This window comes from Podarcis melisellensis, assembly GCF_964234715.1.
Source record: "Podarcis melisellensis genome assembly, chromosome: 6".
Classification (NCBI taxonomy): Eukaryota; Metazoa; Chordata; class Lepidosauria; order Squamata; family Lacertidae; genus Podarcis; species Podarcis melisellensis.
Window position 1 is genome coordinate 95,117,275 of NC_138538.1, and position 25,487 is coordinate 95,142,761.

The 25,487-nt window shown below is 45.4% G+C and overlaps 1 protein-coding gene across 2 annotated transcripts in view; it reads left to right on the forward strand.

Annotated features, from left to right (window-relative positions):
* Window positions 1-25,487, forward strand: part of ASTN1 (astrotactin 1) — a 196,849-nt gene that overhangs the window by 131,825 nt on the left and 39,537 nt on the right. For both annotated transcript variants that reach the window (XM_081915031.1, XM_081915030.1), the window contains exons 9-12: window positions 14,136-14,210; window positions 14,840-14,977; window positions 18,135-18,285; window positions 23,780-23,946. In XM_081915031.1, the coding sequence (XP_081771157.1) occupies window positions 14,136-14,210; window positions 14,840-14,977; window positions 18,135-18,285; window positions 23,780-23,946 (531 nt within the window). The remainder of the gene's footprint in view (window positions 1-14,135; window positions 14,211-14,839; window positions 14,978-18,134; window positions 18,286-23,779; window positions 23,947-25,487) is intronic.

Sequence of the window (25,487 nt, forward strand, 5' to 3'; positions counted from 1 at the left end):
TAAATCATTGCATCCCTTTCCTTTTATTTCTCTCTGGGGATTTGATTCAACAGAACAAAATTATACCAGCCTCCCTCTTGCAGTGTCAGACTAGGCTTAGCAGCACTTCCAGATTTCTGTGGAATCTCTAGAGTTGTGGGAGAACTTCTGCCTGTGAAATTTTTCTGTCCTCATTTACATTCTTGCAATATTCCTTATTTTTTCACAAAGCTTCTTTAAAACACACTAGCGTTGTATGTTCCTCACATACAGTTTTCAAATATTCTCTGAATTTTCCCCAGTCCTCTAGAAACTTGTAGTCTCTTTGAAGTCTAATTTTTCCAGTTAATTTGTCCAGTTCTGCATAGTCCCCTGCTGGCTACTCTCAGTTCCATGTTGTAGTAAGTCTTTGCTTTCCACTTTTCCCATCCCCATGCAGTATTCAATGGTTGGAAATGCTTTACCAGTTTCATTGGCACAGAATGATATAGAAGCTTCAAGGGTGCCATTCTGAGCTTCTGAGCAATCTGGTGACCGGACTTCCCAGCGACCAGGGGGTGGGGGTGCTCCTGGGGGGGACACAATTCTTAATTCTACACACTGTCCCAGTCAGGTACAAGAGTGATGTGCTCCTCTAATTTTAACTCAGAAAAGTGTGCCTTGGCTATCAGCTACTTGGGAAATGTCTGAGATGGAAAGATGGATATCCTTTATTTTGACTAAGATTTTATTTTCTTTGAGTAAACTAAATCCCTCTTAGAGCACTTCATGAAAGAGCGGCCCTACTTTTCTCAGATCACTTTTCAAGTCTCTGGCCTTTTCGAGACCTCCACTCAAAAGCACTTCTTGGAAAAGTGCTCACTGTTTTTGTCCTGTCTTCTTGGTTTTTTCCCTTCCTTTCCTTTTCACCTTTCTTGCCCTTCTGCTCTGCCAGAATCCACGCCTCTCCTTAGAACTGCCAGCTCCTTCTTCAGGGAGGTTTCCTCTTCCTTTGAGAACCTGGGCTTTATCCTGAATGTTTGATTTGTTCCTGTAAATTGCAGGCTGCTATCGCTCCTTTCAGAGAATAATGACACCATAGGATCAAACCTAGGACAATTTGCATTCAGGCAGCTTCTAGCAAGCCCTGAAGAGACCACATAATCTCAGGAAGCGGACCTTTTCATGTGCAAGGTTTAGTAAACAGGTAGCATGGGAGCAGCATAATAAATACTGCTTTTAACATTTTCTGAAATTCAAAGCATGGGTTTCCAAGTGAATTTTCAGAAACTTTCTTGCTTCCAGCAACATGGAACACAAGCCAAAGCCAGATAAACAAACCATTTGGAAGGCTATTGCTTTCTTGCCCTGCTGCTATTCCCTCTCTGCTCCCCTGATTATTCTTTATAAACCATTCTTGTTCTGTACATCATATAGAATGATTAAATAGGTACTAGCATACAGCAGCTTAAAAATATGTGATAATGTAGTATATGTAGAAGTGTTGATTCTGAGCTGTATGGAAAGCCATGGTGGGTCTGGACCCTGGATTTAAGAGACCTTTGAGTCTCCCCATTTAGATGGTCACATGGAGTGACCTCCCCGGGTTGCAAGCTTGGGCAGTGCGCATGGAAGTCCTGGGCTGCCCAGACAACAAGATCTCTCCCTCTCTTGTGGTTCAGAGGAAAGCAGAGCAATACGTTTGGCACCAGCGTGGCTGCAGGAGTTGCCAGAAGGAGACGTACAATACGCCATCCAACCATATTAGGGACACCATTCTGGATTTGTGTAAGTTTTACTTAGCCTTTTCTTCTCCCAAATATATCCAACAAGATAGTGGAAGTTTAGGACCAGAGTTTTCCTTCCCTTTGATGAGCTACCTTCCCAGGTTGATGAATCCCATTTGCCCCTCATTTTCCTCTACTGCATGTGCAGGAACTGCTTTCTTGACTGTTGGACCCCACTGTTGATCTCGTCCACTCAATCCGCTGGACCCTGTCTTTACATGCAGGGGAACTCACCAAGGGTTTAAGACCCATCAGCTACCCTCACTTGCTTTAGCCAGCCAGTTGAAGCCGTTCCCAGGATGTGGCCGCTGTCACATGCTGACAAGCTTCTACGAACCACAGGTGAGAGCTGAGTGCAGGGTGAGGACCAAAGGTGGACAAACTACCCCAGAAAGAGCACAACATGCCCCTCATCTTTGTACAGCTGGCTACATGTCAGTCACACAAAGGCTATACATATACGGCTCTTTCTGTCCTGCATCCAGGCAAGCAGGGGGGCATCATCACCTCTCAAAAACACATTGCAGACAGGCAAGAAAAGTATCCAAGGACTGTGGGGAGAATTCAACCTGGAGAGAGTCCCAAGGGCAAGGTGTGAAGCGGAGCATTTGGCTCCTGGGCCTGAGGAACCTAAGTTGCCGATTCTGATACAACAAAACATAAAAAAAATATGAAATGAAATGTTTTGAGCACTTGTAGTTTTAAATTCACTTAAATCATTGTGCCACCAGACTATGGGAATAAAACAAAGTTTGCTTCTGCTCCTTAGTGCTAAATGCATTTACTTGGGAATAAGTATCATTTTCTGGTAGAAAAGTACAATATATATATTTAAAGTCAAGATAATCAAATGAGCATCTATAACCATGTATGTGCCTGGCTGGGTGCCCCTTGGCTATAAAATGTTTTATCAAAATAGGATGAAGGAATGGAGTCTGTGGGATTCAACATGCCCATGCCAACTCAGGTACTGGCACAGGGCCCGGTTGCTGCTGCCTCCATCACCTGCCACTCCCGGGTGGCCATGGAGGGGGTCTGGACCGAAGAGGCCTGGGCTTCAGACTCAAGTTCTAGCAAAGTATTTTGCTAATGCATATTTTGCAACCAGATATTTGTTGTTGTTTAGTTGTTTAGTTGTGTCTGACTCTTCATGACCCCATGGACCAGAGCACGCCAAGCACTCCTGTCTTCCACTGCCTCCCGCAGTTTGGTCAGACTCATGTTTGTAGCTTCGAGAACACTGTCCAACCATCTCGTCCTCTGTCGTCCCCTTCTCCTTGTGCCCTTCATCTTTCCCAACATCAGGGTTTTTTCCAGGGAGTCTTCTCTTCTCATGAGGTGGCCAAAGTATTGGAGCCTCAGCTTCACGATCTGTCCTTCCAGTGAGCAAGCTATTAAGATGATCATAATATTAGAACTAGGCATCACTCAGTGAAATTGACTTTTTCAAGGTAAGCGTAAACTTAACAGATCGATTTACATGGTGATGCCCATTAGCTTAGATTACATAAATGGATGGAGCATAGAGATGTCAGTGGCTGTCTTGATAAAAAAATAGTGCTTCCACGTACAGAGACAGGTATTGTTGTATTGTAGTTCCCATTAGCACCAGCCAGCATGGCTGCTGGTCAGGTAATTGGGGTTGTAGTCCAGTAACATCTGAATGACTGCAGATTCCCCACACTTATAATGCCCATGATGCCAAGCGCCGCTGAGGTGTCCTCTTTTTTGCTCTTCAAAATAAGGCAAACCTAATATTGCCCCAGTGCATGAGTACTTCCTAAGCCCTCCAACCTCCCCTTCTCCATCTTCAGCTTGCCCTGATATGTACCAGTTGTGCCTGCACCCCCCACAGGTTCCTCTTCCCCCTCCCTGTTGTCCTGCCAGTTCATGACATTGAGGGTGACGAGATCCAGCTCGCCATCAGTAAGAATCAGTCTCACACAGAGATGGGTTGAAGAATTCTGGCTGCCTCCGAGCTGCTGCAGCACAGCCTTTATTGTGTAAAGTCCGAAAGATACAAAATACAAGGAATGCAACTTGTTCTCAGCCAGCAGATAAGGACCATCGCACTAGACCACGCAGACGATCAGGCTATGCTTATGTGGGCCAATCATTAGGACAGCATGAGCTGTCCACGCGTTGATCATGCTCCAAGGATGCTTTTAGCTATGAAAGCACCCTGCAACTTTGCTCATGCTCTTATGTACAAGCAACCATTTTCCCACATGAGGGGCTAATTCTGGGATGTCCTACTTAAAGCAGGACAGTTGAGGGGTACAGAGAAGTACACCTTGAAAGGAAATGGATTAAAAATGTACCCTCTGGACCTTGATTCTACTTCCTTCTTATTCCCAAGCGATTCTGGGAACTGCAAGGGCTACAGACATACTTCACAAAGAAATAAAGTTGCAACCCTTGGCACCGTCTACCGAATCCCACCTACTTGTGCTGTGGACTTGTGGAAGCGTTGACGATGCACAAGCCTGATCTGTTTGTTTTATCTCAGCCCCACCAGTCATTGACTTTTATGAGGGTTGAATTTACACTCAGTTTAGAAGCCTGAGCAAAAATATTAGACCTGTCATTTTCCACTAGGGCTAATCCACTCTCATCAGGCACTGAATTGTGTTTGATCAGCCCCGGTTTCCTTTTGTGAGATCTAAAGAGCAGGCAGCTGAAATACTCGCCAAGAGGTACGGAATCGTAGCACCAAGCAACCTGCAGGGAACATGAAAGAAGGGAAAAGAGAGACACTAAAGAGAGAAAGGAAGATGGGAGAAAAACAAAGTGACATAAACGACAGGGGGCAAAAGATATCGACTAAAAAGGTGGGTTGAGCAGAGAATGTTCATCCATCTGTTACTCATTTTGGGGAACAAGCACAACAGCTCCAGAGTTCTCACTGTGCAGAGAAAGAAAAGCCAATGGCTCCTTGGGGGATGGTAGTCAAAATGATGAGAAAAGAGAGGCTCTGTGGGGCACGAGACATTTCAGAGTGTTTGAGTGACTGTGTGCAGGAAAAAGCAGTTAGGACAATACATCAGCATGGATTCTTGGCCTTGGTTCTTCCATTTCCTGTCCCCATATGCTCCACCCAGTGTTTGTCGTAGGCTTCAGCATCAAAGTCATTCACAGGCAGCCTTCTCCCCTAGGAGTCTGGGGGCAGAACTAACAAAACTGGTCTGCACTTTCCACTCCACCCACCATTGCCAAAACTCTTGTATGGAATGGCACTGGTCATGAGTTTACTTCCTAAAGGTAAAGGGACCCCTGACCATTAGGTCCAGTCATGTCCAACTCTGGGGTTGTGGCGCTCATCTCGCTTTATTGGCCGAGGGAGCCGGCGTACAGCTTCTGGGTCATGTGGCCAGCATAACTAAACCACTTCTGGCGAACCAGAGCAGCGCACGGAAATGCCATTTACCTTCCCACCAGAGCGGTACCTATTTATCTACTTGCACTTTGATGTGCTTTTGAACTGCTAGGTTGGCAGGAGCAGGGACTGAGCAACGGGAGCTCACCCCGTCACGGGGATTCAAACCACCGACCTTCTGATCGGCAAGTCCTAGGCTCTGTGGTTTAACCCACAGCGCCACCCGTGTCCCTGGAACTACTATAATTCACAAAGTGGGTGCTGTAAGGCAGTTGCTAGTATGCCACGAAAGAGCACGAAAATAAGAAGTAGGTACTTGTCTTAGCTCAAATCATTCTGTATGATGAATTGCTCTGGATTTACCAGGATGGGTGCATAGAATCATAGAATTGTAGAGATGGAAGGGATCCTGCGGGTCATAGAGTCCAGCCCCCTGCAATGCAGGAATCTCAATGAAAGCATCCGTTGCAGATGGTCATCCACCCTCTGCTTAAAATCCTCCAAGGAAGGAGAATCCATGACCTTCTAGGGGAATTTGTTCCTCTTACTGTCAGAAAGGTCCTCCTGATGTTTAGCCAGAATCTCCTTTCTTGTAATTTGAATCCTTAGGTTTGGGTTCTACCTTCCAGAGCAGGAGAAAACAAGCTTTGAACAGCCTTTTAGATATTTGAAGATGGCTATCACATCTCCTCTTTTCCAGACTAAACGTACTCAACTCCCTCAACTTGGTTTCCAGACTCTTGATCATCTTGGTTGCACATGTTCCAGCCTGTCAACATCCTCCTTAAACAGTAGCACCCAGAACTCCAGGTGTGATCTGACCAAGGCAGAATAGAGTGGTACTATTACTTCCCTTGATCTGAATACCATACTGCTGTTGATGCAGCCTAGAATATCATTAGCTTTTTTGCCGCTGCATCACACTGATGACTCATGTTAAGTTTGTGGTCTACTATGACCAGGTGTCTTTCATCTTATATTTGTGCATCTTCCTGCCTAAAGTGTAGAACCTTAAATCTGTCCCTGATTTTTGATTCTCAAATTGCTCTCCATCTGATCATGAAATTTTGCTTTAGGTGGAAAACATACCAGTAGTTTACAACTCTCTTTGTAGGCCTAATCAACTTTGCCCACAGCTGGAAGAGTTACTTTTATTCCCTTATAAAGCTGCTATATTACTTACATTTTATCCATTATATACATTAATTCTAAATTATTAAACTACTAAATCTCATCTGTTACTACACTTCAAATCCTGCATACGTTTTACCATAACCATTCTATTTTTTCAAATATTCCACAAAATATTTCCATTCTTCAAGATTCCCCCCCCCCCCATTTTGTTCTTTAATTCTCACAGTAGGTCTAGCCATCTCCGTGTCTCCATAAGCCAGTCTTCTTTTGTTGGGGCTTCTTTCTGTTTTTGCGTGTAGACTGTTCTTGCTGCCGTCATAGCACACAGAAACAAACAGTTCCTTCAGAAGTTCTGGTCCAATTATACCTAACAGAAAGGCCTCAGGTTTCTTGGGAATCATCACTTTAATCATTTTTTAAAAATTCATTATAAATAATTTCCCAATAACCTTTTGCCCTCTTGCAGGTCCACCACACATGAAAAGAAAAGTTCCATCTGACATTTTACACTTCCAAAAGATACTTAATTTACTTTTATACATTTTTGCAGTTTTATACGGTGTTAAATACCATCTATACATTCGTTTTTATAGCTGACAATGGCCCTAATAGTGAAAGTTTCATCCCTCCCCATCTTCACTTCTTTCCAAATCTTGACAGAATTATCTTCAAATAGATTACGGTTTCTGGCTGTCAACCAGACTCCCCAAAATTTCAGTTTTTTCACAACCTTAATGCTGCTTAATTCTTGAAGATTCTGTTTCATTTGTAATCTGGTGAATCGGGTTCACGTCTCCGCTCCTCCACATGCAGCTGCTGACCTTGGGCCAGTCACACTTCTCGGACGTCTCTCAGCCTCACACACCTCTCACAATGTTTGTTGTGGGGGAGGAAGGGAAAGGAGAATGTTAGCCGCTTTGAGACTCCTTCGGGTAGTGGTAAAGCAGAATATCAAATCCAAACTCTTCTTCCTTTTCTCCTTCTCCTCCTCCTCCTCCTCCTCCTGGCGTGCTGTAAATACCTAGGTTGCTTCCATGTTTCATTTAAAACAAGCTGGGAGGTTCCTTCTCAGGCAAAATGAGAAATGCCAAAAGTAGTGATGCCACCAAGAATAAAAATGCTTTAAAATATATCTTTTTGCTTTCTCTTGGCCCTTTTATCCTTATATCTGCTCAGCATTTGATGTCTTGTCTCCACCTCCATTCTAACCCTCTCCCCTCACAACCCTCTATTTCTGAGTTTGTCTTATTAGGCCAGTAATTCTCAACCTGTGTACCAAAACACTCTAGCGTACCACAAGAGAGAAATAAATTGAACATTTAAAGACTCCTCTCAGCCCAAAGGATTCACCCAGAAGATTCAACTCTGTATGATTCATTGCTGTGGTTCTGGCTTTGCCTTTGCTAGTGACAAGTAACCACTCCTGGGTTTGGAACATAGGAGACTGCCTTTTTCTAGCACAGTTGACTATTTCTTCATCTAACCCAGTGTTGTCTGCTCTGACTGGCAGCAGCTGAGTCTTTCCCATCCTTTTTCACTGAAGAAGCCAGGTTGTGGACCCAGAATCCATATGTTCTACAATGCAGCTACAATCAGTCAGTAGGTGATGGGGAAAGTGGCCTTCACTTCTTCCTTAGGGTCTGGAGGTCACGTTCAGTTTGGGGAAATAAGGTTAGCTTGAGTCAATCTGACACAAGAGCATCAGTAACAGATGAAGTGGGGAAGTAGGAGAGCTGGACAGTCCAACTCAGGGGGCCTTTTGCAAATAATACAGAAATACTTACCTTTGACTAACTAGTTCTAATCAGTAATCAAGGACAATGAACCATTATTGAGTCTGTATTGACAGGAGCCTTGCTCAAACCTGGTTCCACAGAGTTGTCTATCTGACTTAATTCACTCCCCTCACACCCAGGGCCAGATTTAGGTTTGACAAGGCCCTAAGCTACTGAAGATAATGGGGCCTTTTATATGTCCAGCTATCCTTTGTCAACAACAAATTGTCACTGCTTTTTGTGTTCAATATATGCTATATGGTGATTTATGGACCTAATAGGTATCTAAAGCCATTTGCACATAACAAAATATGTATTTTATCAAAGTAATTGTTGAACTGAAATACAATTAAGAAGAAGTATATTAATAGTGAAATGGGGGGGGGCAAGAGAGTGGGGCTTAGCTTATACGTAAATCCAGCTTATACGTAAATCCAGCCCTGCTCACACCTAAATGGGAACTTCTCCCTTATTTTTTTTTAAATGCTCACCCCAGTATGTCTGTGGAACAATAGTCCTTCTAATCTTTTGCTCCTCACTCACTGCAAGCCTGCAGATTAGAAAGAAAGCCCATCTACCTGAGTATTGAGAGGTATAAATGAGGCCCATGAAGTACGCTTTGTATAGCTCTTTGGAAATCTTGCCTTATTCAGGCTGGTCCTGCTATCAAAAGTGAATGAAAAAATTTCCCGTTCCAGCCATCGATTTCAACAGCAGAAAAAAGTACAGTCGTATCTATGCCTTGAAACAACATCAAAATACATAATTCTGCAATCAACCTTTTGTTGTTTGTGGTGCTGTGACACTTGGGTTAGAAATGAAAGTGCTTATTTATTGTTGCAACAGTCGCCACCATTTTCTCATCCATTGTATTTATTGGGAAATTATCTTCAATCTGAATCGCTGACCAAAATGATACCTAATTATGTGGAACGGCTCACAAGTGCCCTTTTTACCTTCACCAGCCCCTTTCTTCCTCTTCCCCGGTCTGCTTATTCCACCCTTCCTCCAAGGCCATCCAAGCTGTGTGCAGGGCTCCGCCAACTTTTAAAACTTCACAGCAAGTGGAGAAATAGATTAGCATATCAGTCGTTCCAAGGACAACCAGGAAGTTTTCTGGTGGAGTGGGAGTTCGAAATCTCTTCTCTCCACTCTGAAGTCCCAACACTCATTCCACTGTTCCACATTGTCTTCTCAGCGTGCTTCATTGCTCAAAGGAAACTGAGAGTTCTCCAAACGTATACCTTTTATTCTCACAAGAGATTAGGCTGAGAAACAGTGATGAATATTATGACTGAGTAGGAAATTCTGTGGTCCATGCAGAGTCCATATGCTGGTCCGACTACACTGGTTGCCAATTAGTTTCCGGGTCCAATTCAGAGTGTTGGTTTTGACCTATGAAGCCTTAAAGAGCTCAGGACCACAATACTTCAAGGATCACCTCTCCCTATACGAACCGACCCGAACCCTGCGATCATCATCTGGGGTCCTTCTTCATGTGCCTCCCCGACAAGAGGTCCGGAGGGTGGCTCCCTGTTTGTAGAATGCTCTCTCCAGGGAGGCTCAGGTGGCGCTGTGGTCTAAACCATAAAGCCAAGGGCTTGCCGACCAGAAGGTTGGTGGTTCGAATCCCCCTGACGGAGTGAGCTCCCGTTGCTCGGTCCCTGCTCCTGCCAACCTAGCAGTTTGAAAGCACGTCAAAGTGCAAGTAGATAAATAGGTACCACTCTGGCGGGAAGGTAAACGGTGTTTCTGTGTGCTGTTCTGGTTTCGCCAGAAGCGGCTTAGTCATGCTGGCCACATGACCCAGAAAAACTGTCTGAGGACAAACGCTCGCTCCTTCGGCCAGTAAAGCGAGATGAGCGCCGCAACCCCAGAGTCGGACTTAACGGTCAGAGGTCCTTTAACTTTAGGGCTGGGCGGTGTGAGGTTTTCAACACTGTGATATATCACCAGTCAAACATTGCAATCTGGCAATACATCACAATGTTGAAACAACAAGCTGCATTGCCCCCAGCCTGCGAGGGTGAAACTACCGCTGGGTGAGGCACTGGGGTTCACTTACCTGGGGGCAGGAGCAGTTTAGAGTAGCAAAGGGAGGAATAAGCTGCATTGGCCCAGCAACAGCTTGGCCCTCCCTCTGCGGTTGAGGGGCAGAGCATGTTGGTGGCTTCACCCAGCAGTATATTGTGGGTGGAACTGCCGCTACTCCTGAATCCCTCTGTTTCCAGTGGCCCAATGTTGAAATCGGCGTTGCTGGCTGAGTGGCTCAGGAACGGCGTGTGTTTCATCGATATACAGCTAAGTGAAGCCACCATCACAGTCTGGCCCTCATATCGGTCCTAACCCTTTCATACAGACTTTTTAAAAACAAACAAACTCCTCAAATGCATAACAGATTAATGCAGAAATGTGACCAAATGGACTTATGAACACATACAAAATTGCCTAGAAATAGGCTAGTGTATCCATTTGTGGGGTCTGGGATTGCTGCTGCTAGTTGGATTTCTTCGTTTCGCAATGTTGACGTTGTTGGTGCTTTGTAGGCAATAGATAGCCTCCTTCATGAGGCCCAGGGGACTGACAGATCCTCATGAACCTTTCATTGCAGAGTTGGGGTTAGATCACTCTACACCCATGAGGCCTCTGAAGTTTAGAAAGCCACTTGGCTTTGCTGGTGTAGAGGCAGCTCCCCTGAGTTGGATTCACGGTCAGTGGAGTAAATGGTTTTTGAGCTTGTTAGCTCCCTTGAGGGTTCTGTCACAGACCTGAGAGGCAGGCTAAACCTACTAACTAATACTTGTGGTGAGCCTGGATAGTCTAGACTGGATTATGAGAAGTACAGATTGTTCTAGGGTGGTTTGGTGAGTGACAGGCATTGGAAAACAGCAAAACAGAACTGTAGAATCACAGAATAATCAAATTGTAGAGTTGGAAGGGACCCCAGGGGCCATCTAGTCTGACCCCCTGCAATGCAGGAGGCATCTTTCACCCAACGTTAGACTCGAACTCACAACACTGAGATTAAGAGTCTCATGCTATACCGACTGAGCTACACCAGTGTAAAAAATTAATTTATTACACTTGCATCTCCAAAGCTACTACCCTCAACCACCTGGAATGCTCATGCTCTCTTGAACAACTCTGTTTTTTTCTCGCTTATGGCTGAAATCCCTTCCTTTGGACACCTAGGTTGGATGATGGATGAATTATCTTCACATTGATTCAGAATCCAGCCAGAAATTACAAGTATAACAAGAATGCTAAAAAGGAAAAAGGGGAAAGGAGGGGGTTATTGTGCTAGAGGTTGACTCATAATGGTGGCTGCACCTTATAATTTTCAGCTGCCCTTCAAAATATCTTGTGTTTTTTGTGTGAGTCATGGGCTGTAATTATACCTCAGCCAGAGCTGTACCAATGTCACCACAGGATAACACACAACTTTTCAGAGAACTGTGGGCAAGTCTTTTGAAGTTCTGAAGTTGTGGGAACAAGATTTAAACTGGGGTGGGCAGAAGACAGACTGGGATCTCCTGGTAGATGGATGGATTGGGGGGGCAGAAATTTGGAATGTGTTTATCACTCATAATTGTTTAACCGTAGCAACAACTTTACTAAATTAGGCTGCTGAGGTGAGGAAAGCTATCCGGGAGTGGACTTTGGTATGAAAAGAGTGTGAGCACAGCTCTAAAAACAAATTCCTAGTCTCAGAAGTACCTTGCTCTTTAATTCTAACTATATATCTTTTGCACCTGGCCCTAGCTGGTAGATCTTGGGGTTCAAGTAAAATATTCGATCTAAGAAGCCTGAAGTCTGCCCACTCCTGACATGCAATCCCTGAGCATGGCTGGTCAGCACAACTGACCTATAGCTTAGGCACAATCCTTTTATGTACCTCCTGTTAGCCCTTCCCAAAGGGATGCGGGTGGCGCTGTGGGTTAAACCACAGAGCCTAGGACTTGCCGATCAGAAGGTCGGCGGTTCGAATCCCTGCAACCGGGTGAGCTCCCGTTGCTCGGTCCCTGCTCCTGCCCACCTAGCAGTTCGAAAGCACGTCAAAGTGCAAGTAGATAAATAGGTACTGCTCTGGTGAGAAGGTAAACGGTGTTTCTGTGCACTGCTCTGGTTCGCCAGAAGCGGCTTAGTCATGCTGGCCACATGACCTGGAAGCTGCACGCCGGCTCCCTCGGCTAGTAAAGCAAGATGAGTGCCGCAACCCCAGAGTCGTCTGCGACTGGACCTAATGGTCAGGGGTCCATTTACCGTTTAACCTCTAGCTTCTCACCTTATGGTGAGGCCAGTGCCGGATTTACATATAAGCTAAACAAGCTGTAGTTTAGGGCCCCACTCTCTTGCAGCTCCCATAAAATTTGAAGGGGAAAAACCTGGATGTACATTTCCTAAGATAAAAAACAAATAAAATAAAATCTACATACAGCAACAATGGCAAATGGCTTTAGGTACCTATTAGGTTCATAAATTACCATATAGCATATATTGAACACAAAAAACAACCACAAATTGTTGTTGACAAAGGACAGCTGGACATATAAAGGGCCCCATTACCTTCAGTAGCTTAGGGCCTCCTCAAACCTAAATCCGGCCCTGGGTGAAGCCAAAAGCTTTCTTCTTCTTAATGTAAATGACATTAGCCACAATCCACATCTGTCCTGCTGTTCCTTGAGAAATACTGTGTTTAGATTGCGTTTCCCCCCAAACCAGCTTTGATATAATTTGAAAATGCAAGCCATAGGAAGACATCCATGTTCCCTCTCCACGCACTGGTGTAGACAGACAGCCAGTGAATTGGAAACACATCCAGTTTCCTGTCTGTGAGGCAGGATGGGGAAATGACCTCACTGAGTTTTGAAACTGGTAATGTGTATTGACTTTAAAAGCAAACTAGATGCTTTTGCTGTTACATATGGTCAAGCTACATTTGCTGGAATTCCCTCTTCTGTACAACTACAGTCAAACCTTGGTTCCCAAATGCCTCCGTTTTGGAACGTTTTGGCTCCCGAATGCTGAAAGCCTGGAAGTAAATGCTCCAGGTTTGGAACGTTTTTCGGAAATTAAATGTCTGACACATCTTCCACTTGAGTGCAAGAAGCTCTTGCAACCAATCAGAAGCCATGCCTTGGTTGCTGAACATTTCAGAAGTTGAACAGTCTTCCAGAACGGATTACGTTCGACAACCGAGGTTTGACCGTATTAAAGGTGCTGAAAGAAACCTGTCTTTTTCTTCATCTGCACACCCTAGCGATTAGATCTGCAGTGAAAACAGAGAGACTGGCATATCTATCTCTGTTTGTTTGTTTGTTTGTTTGTTTGTTTGTTTGTTTGTGATGCAATAAACATGTTAAATGGGGAGAGGGGGAATAGTGAATAAGTTGAAGGCTGTAATGTAGAATCTCTTGCATTGAAAATTTAATTGCTACAGTATAAGTGTGGGAGTGTCCATTATTAATCAGTTTGGGGTTGGTTTTTTTGCAAGCCTAAGTTCCTATTCAGGGTTACTGTAAGAAACCTCATCACTGATACAAGTGAATGAAAGAGTCTGGGAAGTCCCATGGCCTGGCATCCCACCCATGTGGGACTTAGCATGCTATGTGCTGGACTCCATTGAGAAATATCTCTGCTGTGTTTACTTACCTCAAAGTTGCCTGAAGGGTGTTGAGGAGCTCCTTCCTTGGGTGCCACAGCAAACCATCTGTGGTGGAGAGTCACTCACTCTGTCCTGTCTTGTGTTTGGCTGCTATTGCGTGCTGTCAGCTCATGTGCAATTATGAGGTGAAATATTGTGAGGTGTGTACTCTTCTCTTATCCAAACCTTTGGTTGAGTGAGTATCTCCTGTCTTCCTTTGTGCACTGCTGTTCTGGTCTTCTGCTCTGTTGCTTTGTCACTGCTTGACTTGTGCTTTCATTTCATGGTTTTAATGTAGTTGTTTCCAGTTCTGACATTTTTTGTAACTTCTCCTGAGCCATTTGGTGACGAAGAAAGAAAGAAAGAAAGAAAGAAAGAAAGAAAGAAAGAAAGAAAGAAAGAAAGAAAGAAAGAAAGAAAGAAAAAGCTTTCATGGTTTCTGTGGTTTTGTTTTTCTCCAGGCCATGGCCATATACCATATTCCAACGTGGATTTGATTTGGTGCTGGGAGAACAACCTTCTGACAAGATATTCAGGTAAGGTCCCGTCCCCCCATGCAGCCATAGTGACCAGTCATCTATATTATCCCTCCTTGTTCTCTGCTGTTCCTTCTCCCTTTCCTGCCTCAGCATATAGTAGGAAAATGCCATTTCAGGTAGAGTAGCACCAAATATTCACAAGTGAATATTTTCAGCATGAAAGGGGCGAGCTACTGGGGAGAGAAAAAACATGTCTGACAATCCTCTCTCCTTGTGCACACAACCACACAGCCCTATTTGGCAACACCGTTTATGTCTTGAAACCCAACTTCTTCCTATGAACTGTGACTTTTCTGCTTAACCAATGAGATATGGCTTGGAGGTGACATAGCTGAATGCAGCAAAGCTAGCTCAGAGTGAATCCAGGCATTGGCCCTTCAACCACAGATGCTGTCGGCAGAGTCTTGCAGGCAGAAGTGTTCCTCAGCACCTCTTCCTGGAGATATTTAACTCTAGATGCCAGTCACTGAACAGGGAACATTACACAAGCAAAGCAAGTGTCCTGCCAACTGAGTCATAACCTGCTAGAGAATTGCATCTAGATTCATGTCCGCAATGAATGCTTCTTCTTCTTTTTTTGCATTCTTGGGCCACGTATCCAACTGGTTTCCTCTCTCTGAATCCAGATTCACCTATACTCTTGGGGAAGGGATGTGGCTGCCGTTGAGCAAGAGCTTTGTCATCCCACCTGCTGAACTGGCCATCAACCCATCAGCCAAGTGCAAAACAGACATGACAGTGATGGAGGATGCTGTGGAGGTCAGGTACGTGCTTGTTCTAAGCTTGAGAACAATCAAAGGGTCGCTCAGGTTTCAGGAAGCCGTTTCCCCACCCTAGTAGCTCCTACGATTTCTTCCTCTCTGCACTCTCATGCTTAGAGTTCTCTCCCAGGACACCTGAGTGGCTCCACTTCTCTCTCTTCCTCTTCCCTTGAGACACCTCTGGTACAGGACAGCAGCCCAGGGCACATTCGGTAGACGACACACTTACCATTTGGGCAACAGATTGAGAACTATTTCTCTTTTAGTAAGGGCTACCGCCCCTGCTTGCATTACTTGCCAGCCCCACCAACCCTGCCATACTCCTCTGGTCATGCCAAACCCTCTCCTTTTACAGCTCAGCAAAGCCTCCTCTCCCTTTACGCATGACCCTCCAAAAACCTGCAGCAGGCCAGGGGGCAGGGCAGAGGAAAGGGGGAGAGGCTTTACTTGCCTGCAAAAGGAAATAAGTGGGGCAGGGCGAGGGGCAGAGGACAAATGAACCCCACCGCACTCATCCACCCCTGCTTCTGCTGGAGTGATGCCAGCTTGGCTGTTGCACCCTTCTCATGCCGCTTTCCCCAGATCCAAGACTTGCCGGGCTCGTGCGAGGCTGGGACTGAAGGGTGCACAGTTGCTGCGTCCCCACAGCACCCTGGCAAGGCTCAGATTTGGGGAGGGAAGCACGAGAAGAAGAAGAGTTTGGATTTGGTATCCCGCTTTATCACTACCTGAAGGAGTCTCAAAGCGGCTAACATTCTCCTTTCCCTTCCTCCCCCACAACAAACACTCTGTGAGGTGAGTGGGGCTGAGAAACTTCAGAGAAGTGTGACTAGCCCTAGGTCACCCAGCAGCTGCATGTGGAGGAGCTGGGAAGCGAACCCGGTTCACCAGATTACGAGTCTACCACTCTGAACCACTACACCACACTGGCTCTCTTCTCTTCCAGAGAAGGATGCAAGAGGCAAGTGCCCCTCGCCAGCAAAGGCAAAGCTAGGGCATGGCTGCCCCCTCTGCCAGCAGCCTTGCAAGGCTGGGATCCAGAGAGGGTGGTGCCTCCTACACACTCATGCAAGGGAGAGCGCAGCCAGCCAACAGCACCTGGTGGGTGCAGAGCAGGCACCCCCATTCCAGTGCCTCCAGTGCATCCTGGCCCTGTGCTCCTCTCCATGAGCTTTGGTTCCTCCAACCCTGGGAGAGGAGCTCTGGGCTGTGCCACACTGGGGGCGCCTGCTTCACACCCCTTCCAGAAGCCATGGTCGGGGGCCCTCGGGCAACCATATGCTGCACCACTGAAAGAAGGAAGCCTGAATTTTTAAACGCGTCCTTTCCCCTCTCCACCCTACAGCAGCAGTGGAAAGAAACCCCTTTCCCCCCTTCCTTTCCTCACCACCGCTGCCCCACGAAGAGGGAGAAAGAAGCTTGCCTTGTGAAATGCTCCTCTCTCCTTCCTCCAGTTGTGCCCACAGTGGTAGACGGACAAAAGGGATGCTCCCTTTCCTTGGCTCCTCTCTCTGCCCATCTCCAGTGGCAGCAGCAAGAGGGGTGCTTGCAAAGCCCTCCCTGCTAGGGTGTGATGAAGGTGTCAGTTTTCAAATTCCCCAATATGAGGGTGCTTAAAATTTTTGACATGACTTGGGAAGTCAAAAGATATTTTGGTTAAATTTATATAATTTAGCTTTGCGTGGTAAGTAAAGTGTGTGTAAAATTGCATATAAATCATTAAAAACCATTGCCAAGTACTTGCAGTTATGTCATATATTAATATTATTGTACATTGTTGTTGTTGTTGTTTAGCATTACCTGACATTCCCTGAAGGTAAAATTAAAATTCTTTGGTTTTCTGAAAGTAAGTTTACGTGCTTCTTCTTCGATCACAGTCTTGCCAAGCTAAATGTTGTCCAATCACAAAACTAATAGCAGATTTGAATTCCTCACACCCCAAAACATATTTTTAAGAAGAAGAAGAGTTTGGATTTGATATCCCGCTTTATCACTACCTGAGGGAGTCTCAAAGCAGCCAACAATCTCCTTGCCCTTCCTCCCCCACAACAAACCCTCTGTGAGGTGAGTGGGGCTGAGAGACTTCAAAGAAGTGTGACTAGCCCAAGGTCACCCAGCAGCTGCATGTGGAGGAGCGGGGAATCGAACCCGGTTCACCAGATTACGAGTCTACCACTCTTAACCACTATACCACACTACACCACACTAGACCACTAAGACCCCTCACTGAAGAAATTTGCAAAAATTGAGTTCCAGCACATAAAATGATATGCCCTTCCCTGGCTCCCTCAGGTTTTGGTTTCTGCCTCCTCACTCATGTACCTGTCCACCTCTTTGCCCAAACCGCAGCCCCTTTCCCTTTTCAGCTGAGCTGCACCAGGGCCAGTCACTGAGGATCCAGCAGGGCAGGCTGGAGCAGTTGCCCAGCGGCACACATGCTGTGCTGATGCTTGCCTCCTCATGTTCCATATGCCCAAATGGTGACATTGGTGTGCCAGTGGAGCAGGGGGGCTGCTGGGGACCCTGCCCTGCCCTGGATGTTCCTCTGTAGCTCACCTGTGAGCTGCCCGCTCCCCACAATGCTCACCTGGGCTCACCTGCCTGGGATGCCCACCTGATCCATCATCATGCTGCAGTCCACATGACCACCTATCTCCACCCACACAAACTGCAGCATGACTATGCATGCACACAAATTAACAAAAATAAATACAAATATATAAAATAAAATAAAGGGGCATGGTGCATCAAAACACCTATCCCCCATGCAAATGGGGCATTGCCTGTACTAAGAAATTGGTACTTAATTAGTAGTTAATGCCTACTACATTAATTGGTTGTATTCCAGTTTTCAAGCTACCAATGGTCTGCAGAAATGGTCACCTGCACACCACCACAAAGAACTCACATCATCTGCATCTACCCTGTCTCTGTGCTCAGTCATACTTTAGCAGAGACACACAGCTCCATGTATTAAGCCACTTTAATACTCTCCTGCTAAGCATAGTAGGCCTTCCAGATGTTGTTGGCCAATGGCCAGGGATGATGGGATTTGTAGTCCAGCACCATCTGCTCTAAAGCTCATAGAACACTCATGTGCTGCAACGAATAGTAATATTAAAACAATGAATATTAACAATAGTATTTTTCTCCCTTGCAGGGAAGAACTGATGACTTCCTCCTCTTTTGACAACCTGGAAGTTCTTCTGGATTCATTTGGGCCAGTTCGGGACTGCTCCAAGGACAATGGTGGCTGCAGCAAGAACTTCCGCTGCATTGCAGATCGGAAATTGGATTCTACGGGTTGTATGGTTCGTGTACTTTTTATTGAGAGGGATGCAGCTGCCTCTTGGGAAAGTGGGATTGCAAAGATAAATGTCTGCTTGCACACATGGTTTATTTGGGGTTTCAATGTATTTGTTTGGCGTATTAGAAACCAGAACAATACGTTTGGCACCAGATTGGCTGCAGGAGTTGCTGGAAGGATATATTGAAAGCGCCATTCATCCAGTCATCTTAGGGACTCCATTCCGGATTTGTGTAGGGTTTAATCCTTAGCCTTTTCTTCTCCCGAAGAAATCCCACAAGGCAACGGACAAAGCCCCATATGTTTGTATTATCTTTCAGCTCTGTGGCTGTTCTTTGTCTCCCGTCTCCTACAGTTTCCCCATTTTATGCCCACCTTCCCCCTTATGCAAGACAAATATAGACTTGACACACTGCCTTGGCCACACCTGGTAGGAAGCTGGCATAACACTTGACTTCCTAATGAGTACGATGCACACTCCTTCTGTATGTTACACGCTCTTGCAACTACAAGTTTGCCACCTTCACACTTCACTTTTTTAGGAATACACGTAAAACATCTTTGATGTACATTTGTGTATTTTTTAATGTGTGAAGAAGTCCTTCGATGAATTAGCGTGGGTGCCAAAGGGAATGGATTAGTCATACTCTTTGTTGGTACAATCTACTCAGTAGCTATTTAAACATTATCAAAATTCCCCTGGAGCTGCGGAGATGGTATTCTTTCTAATAAGTGAATGTGGAAGAGACAGGGTTGGGTGAGCCACCAAAACATGAGGACACAATAAACAACCTAGGTAAGTGGGAGCTCCATTTTCTACTTGAGTGGTGTGTTGCCTGCCCCAGCTGCTCCATTGAGCAAGTGCTTTTGCACATGCAAACCCAGCGTTCAGGGTGTTGAGGTTGGGATGTGGGGCTGAGGAGTTGTCTGCTTTGCCAGGTGTTTTGGTGAGAGGTAGGACTCCTCCCCCTGGAGTGAAGAAGAAAAGCTTTAGTGGGCCCTGCCTGTTCCTTCCACTAGGAGGAGTCATCCCTAAGAGGAATGTCATCAATCATTCCCCAGAAACAGAAATTCACAGCAAGACATTTTTCTGGTCCTTGCTCTTTTTATCTCAATTTCTATCATGCCCTGTGACACAAGACTCAAGAGTAAGTTGAAATAAACAAACCACAAAAATGGAAGAACTCCTGTTTCGAAAGCTAGCCAGGAATGTGCTTTTGCAAACTTCCCAGATGAAAAGTTCAGAAAGTATTAGGGTGCAGCCTCTGTATTCATCCTTACTGCTCAAATTTGGAGAAACGATTCTGGGGTCAAGAATGTGCAATGAGTTATTATTAGAGATGAGCAGAGCATATATGAAGCTCTTTGAATGCTCTCAACCTCTGTGCAGATGCTTACCATTATTTCTTGACAGCTGCACGAGAAACAGAAATTCGGCAGGTGTGACTTACCTTACAGGTACTCTTCTGTGCCTTCCAGACCTTCAGAAGCCTCTGATGGCAAGAGAGGCAGCAACACTCATATCAAGCTATTTCACTGTATTGTGTTATTGTTCTTAGCTAACTTGTTATAAGTTGCCTTGAAAATAAATTTTATAAATGATCATAACACAAACAAACAAAAACAAATAAATATAAGGCCAAATTTGATAGGCCACAGTCAGTGATGACTTGATCTGTGGAGGACTCTGGCCTGAGACAGGTTTCCTTTTTTAAATTCCTTGTCCCCTGGAAGCTGAATGTACCACATTATGCATTAGCTGGGAGAGATTATGTGCACCCGTTCGAACAAGAAAGCCTTTCCTTAACTACCATGAAACCACAGAAAGTTCATGTGCACCTATGATTAGTGGGAGAACTTCTGGCTGAGAATGTGGTGGGTAGGTTCCATGCAGGCTTGGGCCCTGGCATCCCTATATTTATAAGGGAAGCTCCCACATGGGGTCGGGTCCTGACAACTTAATTCTCTGTCTCCAGAGTCCACTCTTCCTGCTGCCTCCGCCACTGTCTATCTACCAGCCCCCATTGCTCTGGAGGACATGCTTGCTAACTGTTCTGTGGCAGATGTTCCCTTCCTCCACCTCCTCACCTGCTCTCACGCCCCCACAGCCCATTTCACTGCACCCTTTTGCACAAGGGCTCCCAGGAGAGATAGGTGGAAAGCAATCCATCTGCTTCAAACTGCGCCCGTGAAGCTGCTGCACATGTCCCGTTGCTGATGCTCTTCCTCTGCACTGGGAGAGGCGTTGTGCCAAAGTTGGATGTGTGATGAATTGGGGGGGGGATCAGCAGGGGGAACACTTTCTGCACAGAGATATCTGAAATGACTGCTGACAGGGCCACTGCTGACAGCAGCAGCATGAGCAGAAGGAGTGAGCAAGGGAGTGAAGGAGAGGAAGAGAATGTCCCCATTTAATTCCACCTCCTCTGGCTTCACATCTTCAGGACATTTAATACATAGGTATGAATAAAATTGTGAAACACATAAAAACACAGTTCATTCACTTACAACAAAACATACAATATGATGATCCGTATATAAGATAAATCCACAAATAAAAACCTTCAGCAATTAATATAATCTCTTAAAGCAGCAGCAAAAAGTCCTTAAATGGATTAATGTCTGTTTTGCAATTCTGACACATATAATAAGAGCCCAACAAGGACTTATAAGTTTCCTGGTCTTGCTTTCCATCTCATGAATGCACAAAGGTGGTAAATTTTGCCACCACAGCCAAATGTTCTTTACAGTTAGTGCAACTTGAAAACAGCATACTTTGAGACATATTTTTTGTTGTTGTCAAAAGCACGGGTGAGAATTTTGCAGTGTCCAATTGTTCTTGCACACCACATGCTTAACTGCATGTCCTTCCCCATTTAAAGAGCAAATCTAATGTGCTTTCATATCATTGCTGGCTTCATGGCCTCTCCTCACTTTTTGGTTTCACTCCCCTTTTATTCCTCAAAGACTGTTTTCAAACCTGTTTCTTGTTTGGGATACTTGTCTGCAATGGCAAATGTGCAATTTTTTCCTTTAGGTAAAAAAAAAAAAGACAAACATTTGCAGTACCCTAATCATAGGAGGCGGGGACGCGGGTGGCACTGTGTTAAACCACCGAGCCTAGGACTTGCCGATCAGAAGGTCGGCGGTTCGAATCCCCGTGATGGGGTGAGCTCCCATTGCTCAGTCCCTTCTCCTGCCAATCTAGCAGTTCGAAAGCACGTCAAAGTGCAAGTAGATAAATAGGTACCGCTCTGGCGGAAAGGTAAACGGCGTTTCCATGCTCTGCTCTGGTTCGCCAGAAGCAGCTTACTCATGCTGGCCACATGACCCGGAAGCTGTACGCCGGCTCCCTTGGCCAGTAAAGCGAGATGAGCGCTGCAACCCCAGAGTCGGTCACAACTGGACCTAATGGTCAGGGTCCCTTTACCTTTTTAAACAGAATAGTTGATGTGCACTTTGCACAAGTTTTAAACGTTATTTCCATCTGAAGAAAATGATGAGGCAATGGGGAAGCAGCAGGGCGTGGCAACAAAGCAGAAGAGCATGTAATGGGGTGACCCCAACAGTGTAGTATCCAACACCCGAGCGTTGCAGATGCTGTAGTGTAGCAAACACATGATTTGCTGCTGAATGGTGCAGGTTACAAGGGAAAGTGCAGGGAGCGTCCCACTGAGGCGCCGTTGCCTTTTTATTGCTTATGCTACACGAACTTGAGATACAATCCACTAGCAAATACCTGCCCCTGGTCCATGTAAAAGAGTGGGAGCTACACAAGAGTATGACAGCAAATGGTTCCTGCTAATGGCCACAAAGGAGTCAAATCAATTTGAGGGAGGCGCACGCACACACACACACACACACACGTACCTCACTTGCCCACCCACTCCCAACTTGCTTGCACATCTGGTCAGACAGATGGGAAGCCAATGAGATGGGGATGGGTGCTGGGCAGGATCCCCAGGCTCCTCATTTGCCTGTTTGCCATCATCCTGAACATCTGGGCTTGCTCATCAAATGCCAGCATCGTAAAAACACCTAAAGTGCTCTTGTGCTTCAGCATTCCAGCTGGCACTGGAGGGGGAAGTGCGACATGGGGCAGGATGAGAGCCTAGTGAGCCCACAGGGGGCCGTTTGTTTTGGAAATTGCAGAATTAGTGTCAGCAAGCAACCTGTGACTTGTTGTGTGAGCTTCAGTCACCAGGACTGTGAGGGGGAAATCATTTCAGGAACAAATCCTCTGTTAACACCTCATGAGCCAAAATACATGAAGAAGGATAGAGAGCAGCTCATGACTCTTTCCACTGTGTGCCTCAAAGAGCTCCATTTGAAATAAGAACCTTCTTGACAGTATTTTCCCAGAGCTGGATAGCTCTTTAACTCACTGCATTCCAAGTTGTTATTGTGTTCCGTATCTCAATCCAAAAACTGAAACGAATTGGAAAGCCTAGGGAAACAGTCCCTGGATATCTGGGGACTCCTGATTCAGTTGTTTAGATGTCTGACCATGCTGGTAGCACCATGACCATTTTCTCAAGTAACCAGAGATGGATGCAGTTCAGAGTTCTCTGCAAGCACATTGTTCACCTAAAAACAACTGAAGTCAGTTAAAGGTTCAACTCTCTCATCAGTCCGCAGATGCAGAATCCCTGCAGGAACATGAGTCTATCCTGAATCCAGCTGTGTGTGTGTGTGTGTGTGTGTGTGTGTGCGTGCGCATGCACACACACAGATACCTCCTCACATCTAGCACATCCAATAGTTCCTGGGTAACTATGAAGAAAGCAGTAGCCTGGATGAGGGTGATGATGAATGGGGTGATTGCCTATTCACCCACCGAATAGAGGAGCACCTCCTCTGGATTGCACCGAGGCTAAGGAAGACACAGTGCCCAAGTTAGAGGAGATAGGAAGACTTAGCAAGAAGAAGAAGTGTTAAAACAGTTGAAGTGAGAAATAATGGAATAGAGCAAGCTACTCAGTCACATCAAATGAGAGAAAAGGGCCAATAGTTGCAGGTATTATTACAAAGATGAAAGCGATGAGATTTTACAACTGAGATTAGGAATGTAACACTAAGGTTATGAGCCTGGAGTGTGAATGGTATTGTGGAATTATCTAGTAGAAAGAATGGGGGAGAGGAGGAGCAAGAGGAAGGGTGGGGGGAAGCAGAATCGATTCCAAGAAATGAGAATCTAGGAAATAGCAGAGATGGCACTGCAGATCTTGCCACTGATTCAAACAAAAGAGAAATGGTGGGGTTCTAATTGAGTTTTTCTCACTAAACATGGTGCCTTGAACTGCCCAGATGGGAGATGCAGCGAAGTTTGTTTTTGTACAGTTGTTGTTGGAAGGCAGCCAGCGGAGGTGTGATTATGCTGTTGCGTGCCATTAACACAATTTTGTGTCGAGCGAAGCAGAAAACAAGAGCTCTGCAATCTCCCACCTCCTGTGTGTGGCTAAACTGGTTTGTGCTGTTGTGCTTTCTTGTCATGCTAGTGTCCGCCTGGTCTCAGCCCCATGAAAGATGGCACTGGCTGCTACGATCGCCACATTGGTGTGGACTGTTCGGACGGATTCAATGGTGGTTGCGAGCAGCTCTGCCTGCAGCAGATGGTGCCTTTGCCAGAAGATCCTGTTCTATACAATATCCTCATGTTCTGTGGGTGAGTTCCACAAACGTCTTTAGTATCTTCCAGGAATGTGGAACATCTTTTGTTGAACTTTATATTTGTGTGTTTGCAAGTCTGGCTGTGCTTATTTTTCTTTTCTCAGTATTAAGTGCACCATTTATAGCTGCTATGCTGCTAATCTACACTTCAAACTCCCTTTGTAGCACTCAGTTACTCCTGGATTTCTCTTCAAAGCAATAAGCTAGTGGTTATTCCATAGTAGCGCTGAGCATCTGAGTAACATGTCTCATTAGCACAAAAATTTTCACTTCTTCAACAGGGCTTTCCCCCTCTCCTCTCCTGGCATGCTCCCTAAATCTCTTCTGGGTCTCCCCCAACCCTCCAGGGCAGATATGGGGAGGGCATGGGGTGCACACAGGAGGAAGAGGGGGGAGAGTCCCATTGTGCAAGAGCAAATCCTTGTCCTGATGGGGCACGTTAGTTGGCTACTGCCCATAGTCCTTAATTAAGAAGTTGAAATAATGATAATATGGTAGCATTACACCTTGCTGTACAGAGTGTGTTCATTTGGTGAAATAACTGAATCTTGCAATGGCAGAGAAGGCTGGGTCACACCTTTAATATGCTGGGATGTCCTTGGAAGAATTCCCAGGAATTGGGAAGAGCCTGTTTCCCTCTTTCCATTCTGTTCACTGTGCCCCATGTTCTGCCATAAATGCAGGAAAAATCCTAAATTTTTCTAAGAATGAATTGACAAATATTGCCTATGTCCCTTCTTGCAGGCTACTGATGTGCCTAGGTGCAATGATCAAGAAAACAGGGGGATCTCACTGAGGGCATACCATTGTGTAGAGCAGGGCTTCCCAAACTTCGGTCCCCAGCTGTTTTTGAACTACAACTCCCATCATTCCTAGCTAGAGGACTAGTGGTCAGGGATGATGGGGGTTGTAGTCCAAGTTTGGGAAGCCGTGGTCTAGAGGGTTCCTTTTCCTGCTGTGATTCAATCAAAGTTGAAGCATGTTGAGATCCTGCAAGGGGGCAAGAGACGTGGCCTGAAAAACAGCAAATTGTGAAAGCTCCATGGCCTGAACAAAATTCAGAAATTTAATAAATTAGAAGAATGGTGCTTGCTAATTTATCAGCACTGCTCTGGAAATTAGATTTAGTAATATGGAATGCCAAAAGCCAGACAAATAGTTGGGAGGAGTAATTTCATACGTATCCTTTACCTGTAAAGTTCTGAGATGAGTGGGTTGTTTTCTGTCTATCTGAGGTATGGGAGTGACTCCCTCAGTCAGAGAGGCTGGAGAGGGTTATAAATAACACCACCTTAGGATGTGTCATTTTAGGAGGTGAAATTTATTCACTGAGGGGTCTTTTAAATATGGTTTATGGTGTGAGGAATTCAAATTTGCTATTATGTGATTGGAGAACATTTAGCTTGGTAAGTCTACGTTTGATTAACAAGCAAATAAACACACACTTTATTTACAGAGCAAAACTAAATTATATAAATTTAACCAAAATTCCCAAGTAATGTTACGACTTTTTAGCTCCTTTCATTTTTTTGGAAT